At 44.8% G+C, this 10,596-nt stretch overlaps 1 protein-coding gene and 1 pseudogene across 4 annotated transcripts in view; both read left to right on the forward strand.

Moving 5' to 3' along the window:
* The window catches only part of Abcc1 (ATP binding cassette subfamily C member 1), a 128,003-nt gene that overhangs the window by 38,276 nt on the left and 79,131 nt on the right, over window positions 1-10,596 (forward strand). For all 4 annotated transcript variants that reach the window (XM_031363158.1, XM_031363159.1, XM_031363161.1 and 1 more), the window contains exons 2-5: window positions 242-418; window positions 1,637-1,762; window positions 5,384-5,521; window positions 7,568-7,693. In XM_031363158.1, the coding sequence (XP_031219018.1) occupies window positions 242-418; window positions 1,637-1,762; window positions 5,384-5,521; window positions 7,568-7,693 (567 nt within the window). The remainder of the gene's footprint in view (window positions 1-241; window positions 419-1,636; window positions 1,763-5,383; window positions 5,522-7,567; window positions 7,694-10,596) is intronic.
* LOC116085612 lies at window positions 5,538-7,465 on the forward strand (annotated as a pseudogene).

Below are 10,596 nucleotides of genomic sequence, written 5' to 3' on the forward strand. Positions count from 1 at the left end.
GTGACAGCTTCCCTCTGTCTTGTGAGCAGAGGACTTGCTGCTGCAGTAGGATCACCTCTTCTTTGCTTCTGTCACTTGCCTTCAGGCTCTCTGGCTACTGACTCTTTGAAATTTGCATGCAGATCCCTGGATGTAGGAATCCTAGTCTGTCTTTGAACTCACAGCAGCAGGATTTGAATCCTGAGAGCCCTTGTTCCTTCATGGTGTGACAGTTGACCTTTGCATGTACTTGTGTTCCCAGGACTGGAATGTCACATGGCACACCAGCAACCCTGACTTTACCAAGTGCTTTCAGAACACGATCCTCACATGGGCGCCTTGTTTCTACCTCTGGTCCTGTTTTCCCCTCTATTTCCTCTATCTCTCTCGACATGACCGGGGCTACATCCAGATGACACACCTCAACAAAGCCAAAACTGTAAGTCACAGGTTTCCCTGTGGGGTGGGGCATCTGGGTAATTGTATAGTCCAGGCTAGCCTTGTGTGAAGAAGGCAGAAGGATGCGTTAGATCAAGGCTGGAAATTTGAAGCCAAGCATAGTCCACCATTCAGGGCACAGGACCTTTGAGTGAAATCTTTCACTTCCATTGCCTCAGTTTCCCTGTGTTTGCATTGGGGATGATATGCTTTCTCAGGGGATTCTCATAAGGTCTTTGTTTATTTATTTTGACTTTGAAAATGTTTTCAGGGCTGAGGAGATGGCTTACTGGATAAAGTGTTGCACACTGTGAAGATCAGAATCCATATGAAACTTGAGGTGGAGACAGGAATCCCCTGGGCAAGCTGGCTAGCCAGACTAGCTGGAAAGGGGTCCCAGGTTCAAACAGGAGACCCTGCCTCAGGAGTAAAGTGGAAGTTGCCTCAGTGTGCACCTGTACCTACACACATGACATTAACATGCAAAAAAAGGTTTTAGTCTTGAAATTATTTCAGGCTACAGGGGCATTGGAAGAATAATACCAGAGCCTGTGCCAGCCCCGCTGCCTGTGAGGCTCCCATTGGCCAGGCTTCCCACTCTTGTCTTTTGTTTCTTTCTTAGTCTCTGCTTTCTCCATGTGTACATATTTCTATGATTTTTTTTTTTTTAATTTGACTATTTGTGAAGAGGTGACATTTACCATGCCCTTGTGTTCTCTAATTCTTTATTTTTATTTTTTTGAGGCAGGTTCCTACTTTGTAACCCTGGCTGGCCTGGAACTTGAGATCCCCTTCTTCCCTTTTTTTCTCATGCTAGGATTTCAGACCACCATTCCTGGCTTGCCCATCATTCATTAGTATTTCTTTCCTTTAACTGGGCTGTTCTTTTATTAAGTATCGTCAGTGACAGACAGGGATAGAACCATCTCAGAGCTGGAGCTAGAGGCCAGATTCTGAGTAAGGTACTAGGGGTATGAGAATAAATTACAAAGCTAGGAACCGTGGAGCACATCAGTCATCCTAGCACTTGGAGGGTAAGGCAGGAAGATCAGGAGTTCAAAGCCAGACTGGGCTACATAGTGAGACCCTGTCATAAAGAGAAAGAGTAAGAAGCTGGACACTTCTCTGAGAACCTTGGCGGTTAGCTGGTGTCCTTGTGGTGCTCAGAGAGATCCAGGATTGCGGTTGTAACATACCATGATACTCCCCTTTCTTCCAGGCCTTAGGATTCTTTCTGTGGATCATCTGCTGGACAGACCTCTTCTACTCTTTCTGGGAAAGAAGTCAGGGAGTGCTCCTAGCCCCGGTGTCACTGGTGAGCCCAACACTGCTGGGCATAACCATGGTGAGTGTTGGCTGGTGGGGCTGGCAGTGAGAAATGGAGTACTTGGGCTGTGGTGTGGCTGGGTGGTAGAGTGTTTGCCTAGCATGAGCAAGGTCATGGGTTCTACCAACAAAAAAGAAACTGTGTAGTGAGCCAAACATGGTGGCATATGCTTTCATTCTAGCACTTGGAGAGATGCGGAGTTCAGAGTCAGTCTGTCTGTAATTTGAGGCCAGCCTTGGCTACAATGAGACCTTGTCTCATAAAACCAAGAAACAGAGGCTAGAGAGATGGCTCGGTGGTTAAAAGTGCTTGCTGCTCTTGCAGATGATCCACATTTGGCTGCACATGTGCATTGAGTGGCACACAACCCCTTGTAATTCCAGCTTCAGAGGGATTCCTCTTCAGACCCTGAGGGTACTCACATATATTTGGTACACATGTAGATAAATACACATACCAATAAATAAAAATAAATCTGAAAAAGAACAAAGCTCAAACCTAAAACCAATGGACGAGACTTAAGAAACGGCTCAGAGGATGAAGGTGCTTGTGGTGTAAAACCCATGCAACGGTGGGAGAAGGGAACCAGCTTCATGCAAAGGTGGGAGAAGGGAACCAGCCCCATGCAACGGTGGGAGAAGGGAAGCAGCCCCATGCAACGGTGGGAGGAGGGAAGCAGCTCCAGGCAACGGTGGGAGGAGGGAAGCAGCTCCACAGAGTTGTCCTGTGACTTCCACATGTTCATTATAGCATGTGCACATACACACACATAATAATAAATTATTTTAAAACCTCTAAAACAAAATATGCAGAATCTCTAATGTTTAGGGGAGCCATCAACAGCAGCTGCAGTCCCTACCCTGCCCTACAGCTCCCTGTATCCTCTAAGTGCAGTTCACAGAATGTCATTTGTGGTAGTTCTGAGGCTTTAGGGAGGTAGAATAATAAGTAAAGTAGGAAACAGTGCTGGCCACTAGGATCCCATACCTCAGCAACACAGACAGCTATGGCTTTAAATTTACAGATACATGGTGAGTAGGTTTTGAGTCTGGTAGGACTCCTGGTATTTTGTTTGAGCTTGAGGTCATTTTAGAGTGACCTTGTGGGACAGGCACTATGTGTCTCCTTATAGGTGATAAGATGAAGGCACAGAGAGGCCCAGGGCTGAGGCTGAAGTTATAGGTAGCTGAGCCAGGCTTGGGTCCTGTGTGAAGCCTAGAAGAGTTTTAGAGAGCAGAGGCCGTGGCAGCTGGAAGAAGAGGAGGAAGAACAAGCTTAGAGCAGACTTGGGGGCAGAGAGTCAGTTTATCTGAAGGCTTGGGGCTGAAAGGAGGTGTACAGGAGAGACTGTGAGTTAGGAACAGTGGAGGTTTAGGAGAGAGGTGTGGGGGTAAGGAAGACATAGTGATGGCTGTGTTAATCAGGTGCTAGGCACAAGGCTAACTCCTGAGTGACCTATGTTTGTACACTTGTACATTCTTCCCATGTTGTAGATAAGTGAGTGGAAGCCCAGAGAGGTGAAGGAACTGGGCCTAGGTCACAAAGCCAAGAAATGGTAGAGCCACATTCTGACTGCTGTCCTGATGTTTGTGGTGGGTGGCTCTTGGCTTATTTTCTGGCTCTCCTGCTAGGCTTGATTCCTTGCAAGCACTTAGTAGGCAGTTAGCAAACATATTCTTGCCCTGACTATGTGTGAGATAAAAATATGTGGCTTGGTTGAGCACAAAGACATCAAATGGTGTGTCTATAAGACTAAAGCTGTGTGTCCTGTTGTGCGGAGCTTTGAGCGGGGAGCTCTGAACCTGGATCTGGGGCTTTTAGTTAAGGAGATGTCACTAAGGGAAGAGTAGTGGAGCTGAAGCCCAAAGGGGCTGAGGGCAGAGGACTGTCCTTGAGAACAGCATGTCCAACATTTAGGGTAAGGGAGAAATGGAGGGTTGGCCTGAGTAGCTGGAGCAGGGATGGAGAGGGAGGGGATCAGAGAGGATGTGCCAGTTGGGGGTAGAGGACTCCAAGGTACTGCAGCCTCACAGTGTGTGGGGTCTGCTCTGTGTTGTCTCCTCTCAAAGCTGGATCTTAGTTCTCAGCTGAGCTTTCCTCATGTTACTGTTAGGTCTTATTAGAATCCCATGACTCAGGGACTGGAAGATGGCTCACTTGTTAAGAGCACTTGCTGCATTAACATTAACTGTTCAAATCTCCAGCACCCATGTAAAAAGTCTGGCATGCCACACATATCTCTAATTGGAAAGCAGAGGCAACTTGGCTACCAACCTAGCTCAAGGTTAAATGAGAGGCTCTGTGTCAAGAGAGTAAGAGAGTGAGAGAGCAGAATATTCAGAATCGTACATGTGCACCCATACAGACATGTGCACATATGGCACACATTCACAGGAATACACACAGAGAATACAAAGAAAGAGACCTTTAGAAATAGCTACAATTCTTTAGCTGCAATGGTACAGTTGTGACTGGAGTAAGGGTCATGTGTGCTTACTCAGGCACCATGGGACCCTGGGATCCTGCTTTCTCCAAAGTATTTTTTTTTCTGTCTCTGCAAATACTTTTATTTTAATAGTTTGGCATTGTTTATAGCAGACAAGGCATTTGGAACTCATAAAAATGTAAGATATATTAGAATCAGTATTCTATTGATTTTATATCTATTTTATAGTTTAGCCAATCATAATAATTTCCTGAACAATAGCAAACTTGCTACACTAATACTTGATTAATATTGTTCTTGAATTACTTGCTTTATAATTTTTCTTTTTTTATTTTAACTTATATATATATATATATATATATATATATATATATATGAGTACACTGTAGTTGTCCTCAGACATACCAGAAGAGGGAGTCAGATCACATTGAAGATGGTTGTGAGCCATCATGTGATTGTTGGGAATTGAACTCAGTACTTTTAGAAGAGCAGTCAGTGTTCTTAACCATTGAGCCATCTCTCCAGCCCCCTTCCTTTCTTTTTTTCTCTCTTTCTCTTTCTCTCTTTCTTTCTTTCTCTCTCTTTTTCTCTCTTCCTCCTTCCCCCATCCCTCCCTCCTTCCATCCCTCCCTCTCTTCCTTCCTTTCTTTTTTTTTTTTTTTTTTTTTTTTTTTTTTCTTTTTGAGACAGGGTTTTCCTGTGTAGCCCTGGCTGTCCTGGTACTCACTCTGTAAGTTCTGTGAGTCCTGGAACTCACCAGGCTGGCCTCAAACTCAGAAATCTGCCTGCCTCTGCCTCCCAAGTGCTGGGATTAAAGGCGTGCGCCACGTGCGCCACCACCTCCCGGCTCCTTTCTTTCTTTCATTAGTTATTTTCTTTATTTACATTTCAAATGTTTTCCCCTTTCCTGGCCCCCCACTCCCACCCCTGCTCACCAACCCACCTTCTCCTACTTCCTGGCCCTGGCATTCCCCAATACTGGGGCATAGAACTTTCACAGGACCAAGGGCCTCTCCTCCCATTGATGACCAACTAGGCCATCCTCTGCTACATGTGCAGCTGGAGCCATAGGAGGATCAACAATATGAACTAACTAGTACCCCCAGAGCTTCCAGGGACTAAACAACCAACCAAAGAGTACACATGGTGGGACTCATGGGTTCTCTAAACTCTTATGTTCCTTTCTCTTCCAGCTGCTCGCCACCTTTTTAATTCAGCTTGAGCGAAGGAAGGGAGTCCAGTCCTCGGGAATTATGCTTACTTTCTGGCTTGTAGCCCTACTCTGTGCCCTTGCCATCTTGAGATCTAAGATCATCTCTGCCTTAAAAAAGGTAATTGATGGCCAGGGGGAGAGATGCTTAATCCATTTTGTATGGTCATATGTTGTCATGGGACCATAGGATAGGAACCACATAGGTTCTGCTTCTTTTCCAGGAACATCTTTACTCCAGCAAATCAGGTACAGACTTTGTTCTAGACCCTTCTTTCCTCACACTAGGCTTCTGTTTGCAGTGCCTCTGTAGGCTGGTCAGGCTGGAGCTGAGCTGAGCTAGGAGCTCTGTTTGCCCAGTGGCTGTTCCTCAAGGACCCTAGACATGTTTACCTTGGTGCTACCAGCTGCAACTCTGACAGAAAGTTGTTGAGGCTGGCTCCTGTGTGCCACTCTCAAAACGTTTGAAGAATGTCCACTTCTGTGTCAGTTCCTGGCTGTGGGGACCCGGGTGGCCAACAACCTGAGGAGCATCATGCCTAAGGTTTATTGTGATTACTGTGATACGAATCTTAGCCACGGTTCTCCGTCTGTGAGGAAGACACACTGCAGTGGTCGGAAACAGAGAGAATGTGAAAGACTATTATCAGAAATGGATGGAAGAGCAGGCCCAGAGTCTGATTGACAAAACAACGGCTGCATTTCAACAAGGAAAGATCCCTCTGGCTCCGTTCTCTGCTCCTCCACCTGCAGGGCCTGTGATCCCACCTTCCCCCAGTCTCCCAGGTCCATTTCTGCCTGGTGTGATGACTGTACCCCACATGGGAGGCTCTCCCATGATGCCAATGATGGGTCCTCCCCCTCCTGGAATGATGCCTGTGGAACCAGCTCCTGGAATGAGACCACCCATGAGAGGCCACATGCCCATGATGCCCAGGCCTCTAATAATGAGACCTCCCGCCTGCCCTATGATGGTGCCCACATGGCCTGGCATGACCTGGCCAGACAGATAAGAGCAGAAGCACTCTTTATCATTTTGTATTTCTTGTTCTGTTCCACCAGGAGATCTTGGTGCTGAGCCTGACTGTTTACTAGATGCATGACAAGGAAACTTCCCTTCTTAACAGATAGAATACTTTTGGAGGGAGAAGTGATATAAAAAAGCGTGGTTTTCACTTATATTGTGAAATGTGAAAATAAAATCATCAGCTCTTTTAGTTAAAACAAAAAGAATGTATACTTCTTGGCTAGTCTGCCGTTTCTTGTTATTTGGGAGCTAGAGGCTGACATGAGCATGGAGGAGGGATGGAAGGAGGGAGCATGGAGGAGGGAGGATAGATATGGAGCACCTATGAAAGCACAGCCTCCGTAACAAGTACAGTGGCTGGCATAGTTGAGTTTGTGTTTTTCTAAGTGCTTCTCCAGGAACTACACATTTCTCATGAGTAATCTGAGGACCGTGCATAATAATTCTGATGAGGCATCTCGAGTTCAGCACTAGCTGACAAGTGGACAGAGGCTGCTTCATTGTGGAACACTTTCTGTGCTTTGTAGGATATCTAGGGCCACTCTGGCCTCCATACCCTGTGAGCTCATGCCAAACATTCCAAGACACTGGAATTATTGTCTGGCATGCAAAACAGCCCTTGGTTGAGGACCACTGATGTGCTCAGTGGTGGAGAAGCCAGGGCATAGAAAGGTTAAATAAATGGATAAGGTCCAGTAGCCAGAGGAGCAGAGCAGACCCGTTCCACTCCCTGCTGTTTAGGCACAGGAGATCGAGCTACCTTTCATCTGTCTTACTTTCAGGGGAGGGAAATGTGGGGATGCCTGTGGCAGAGGATGTGGCTGTCTGCAACCTGCTCTTTGGGATTATCTTAATCCTTTTTACTGTTGCTATAGCCAAATCCATAGTCAGGGTGATTTAGAGAAAACAGAGGTTTATTGAGCCTGTGGTTCTGAAGGCTGGGAAGTCTGAGGTTTTGGGACAGCATCTGGAGAAGGCCTTGCTGACAGATTCCCTGCAGAGGCCCATGACATCTCACGCCATTATGGGCCCCCACCACTGAACACCATTCCTTGGAGCTGAGGATTTGTTGAGTTATCTGTACCCTGCTTTCAGGGAATATTCTGTTGATCTGTGTCTCCTGCCTTCTCCCCTGCTCAGGATGCTCAAGTGGACGTGTTTCGAGATTCCACATTCTATCTGTACTTCACCCTTGTGCTCGTTCAGCTAGTGCTGTCCTGCTTCTCAGACTGCCCACCCCTGTTTTCTGAAACTGTCCATGACCCGGTAAGTGTGACCCAGATGCATATGCCCAGGTGACAGAGATAGGCAGTCGTAGCTAACTCTGATTGGGCTCATGTTCTAAACCCAACACTAACTGGGTACTTGTTCTGAGCCCCACTTCACCAATGCAGACTCACATTCCATTCTTGTGGAAGCCCATAGCAAATCATTCTTCTCAATTGTCAGGTAGAAACTTGTGCTTGGATATACCAGTGTCCCTGGAGGTAGGGAGGCTAATTTACCGTGTCCCTGGCTGTGCCTTACAAGCCAGCTGGTAACTTTTACTTAGCATGGTGATTTTAGAAAATGTGACCAGAACCCACAGGTGAAAACTTAAGAGTCAGCAAGTATCAGGTGAATTCTAACTGCCCAGGCTTTCTAGAAAAATGGGAAGTCTTGGAAGATTAAGGCCATGGTCTTACAGGACTGTAGTTGGTAGGAGCTAGGGCTGGGGCTGTGGATCCACATTATCTTAGATCTTGAGTCTCTGCTATGGTACCCACAAGGCCCTCTACCCTCTTTCCATTCCAGGGATATTTTGTGAACTGTTGCTTCACGTTGCTCCATCTTTCTTCCTCTATCTTTTTTCTTTATTCCCCCCCCCCCCCCCCCCCACCTCCCAGTACATATCAAGTTTCAGCCCTGTGATTTGTGTCCGTCCAGGCAGCCTAGCCTCCTGTGGGGTTCCCATCAGTCCAGAGGGGTACCTTTACTTTGGGCTCTAGACTAGGTCCTAGCAGACAGCAATTCCAGGCAGATTCCTGCATCCCCTTGTTTTGTCCACAAACTTTTATTGGAACATATTCTTTGTGAAAATATCCCACACAACTGATGGGAACTTAAAAGGAGAATTAAGGAGTTGCCACTGAGACTCTGTCTCCCTTACCCCGAAGCCTGACCTGCTGTTTGGCTCTCTGTAGATGAATGCTGGCTCCCTGTCTGGAACATTCCTTTAGCTTTGCTGATTTGGTACCTTGTGTTTGTACCTCCTTTTTTTTGCAAGGCTTCTTACTCCATGTGAACACACAACTCAGTCACTGAGGGGCCAGGCTAGGACATAGCTGTTTACCAGCTCTCTGCTGTGCTAGGCAATTTATATGCATGTCTGATTTTATTTTTCCCATTTTTCAGACAGGGAAATGGAGTCTTAGGGACTTAAGTGGCAGAGCAGGAATTTGAACTCAGGACTGGTCCTTCTATAGAACCCCATCATTTCTCTTGGTTATACTCCACTTAAGGGCAGGTTTAATAATGCCTGGGTTGGGTCCTCAGGCCCAAAGGCAGAGATTGCCCTGATGCCTTAGGCAGGGTTGGCATGCATGGACTGCTATAACAGTATAGGGGGTCCTTTTAGTATCCTCTGAGGCCTGCTTGGGGCCTCCTGGGACACTGCATAATGCCAAAACTGGGTTCTCTTTAAAAACATTGTGTTTATTTATTATGACAAAATACATTCAACCTAAGATCGATCATCTTAACTGCTTTGAATGGTTCAGGGCCATCAGGAGCTTTTGATTTCATTTATAACACAAGTACTGTGGCTGGCTGATTTCAACTGTGACTGTGTTAAGACACAAGGAATCATGGACCCCTTGTGGGGGTCAAACCTAACACAACGTTGATAGTATCCCCAGGTGGTGTGTGCGTGCAGTACATGCATGTGCATGTACATGCGTGTGCATGTGCATGTGCACCTGTGCTCGGGTATGTGCAGAGAAGCTTAAGTGGCACCAGTTTAAAGCTCTCAGACTTGAATGAGAGAATTTTTTTTGATAGAGGGTTTTTTTTTATTGATTTAAGTTTTATTGTATTATGGTGAGAAAAAATAACATAATTTAAATTTATCTGAGTTTGTTAACATTTAAAAACGTATTTTAAGTAAATAGAATTACATCACATTCTTCTTTCCCTTTTGTACCCCAATTCCTCCCAGAGCGCCCTCTTCGATACCTGTAATACCTTTTTTTTTTTTAAATTTTGTCATATTCTTTAAAATTTATAAACTATTGTTACAATACGTGCACACCTTTAATCCCAGCACTTGGGAGGCAGAGGCAGGCAGATTTTTGAGTTCGAGGCCAGCCTGGTCTACAGAGTGAGTTCCAGGACAGCCAGGGCTACATAGAGAAACCCTGTCTCAAACCCCCCCCCCCCCAAAATGGGTATTATAAAAGTTGTATGATATAAAACAACAATCAATTGAACAGTCTTTTTTTTTTACACGATTTCAATGTATCTGAATTTGTTAACATTTAAAAACATATTTTAAGTAAATAGAATTGAATCACATTCTTGTTTTCCTTTTGTACCCCAACTCCTCCCAGAGATCCCCCTTTTAATACCTACAATATCTTTTTTTGTCATATTCTTTAAAATTTATAAAATATTATAACACTAAAAATGAGTGTTATAAAAGTTGTTTGATATAAAACAACAATCAGTTTAACAGTTTTATGTAGATGCTTGTCTACGGCAATACTGAAAATACAAACGTTTTTCTCAATATAAATTTTAAATAACTCCAAATGTATTAACTGTATATTTCAAAATAATATATCACTACTAATATTTTCTTAAATGAACATAAGTATATAAAGTGTTTTTGTTTGTTTGTTTTGTATTTAGTAGAGATAAAGATCTTGGCTCTTACAGTTGTAACTTGATACGAGAGTTACAACCGGGGCTGGAGAGATGGCTCAGTGGTTAAGAGCACTGACTGCTCTTGCAAAGGTCCTGAGTTCAAATCCCAGCAACCACATGGTGGCTCACAACCATCCTTAACAAGATCAGACTCCCTCTTCTGGAGTATCTGTATTTATACATAATAAATAAATTAAATCTTTTTTTTTATTTTTTTTATTTTAGATATTTTCTTTATTTACATGCGAATTTCTCCATTCCCAGTT

The sequence above is a fragment of the Mastomys coucha genome, unplaced genomic scaffold, assembly GCF_008632895.1.
Source record: "Mastomys coucha isolate ucsf_1 unplaced genomic scaffold, UCSF_Mcou_1 pScaffold12, whole genome shotgun sequence".
Taxonomy (NCBI): Eukaryota; Metazoa; Chordata; class Mammalia; order Rodentia; family Muridae; genus Mastomys; species Mastomys coucha.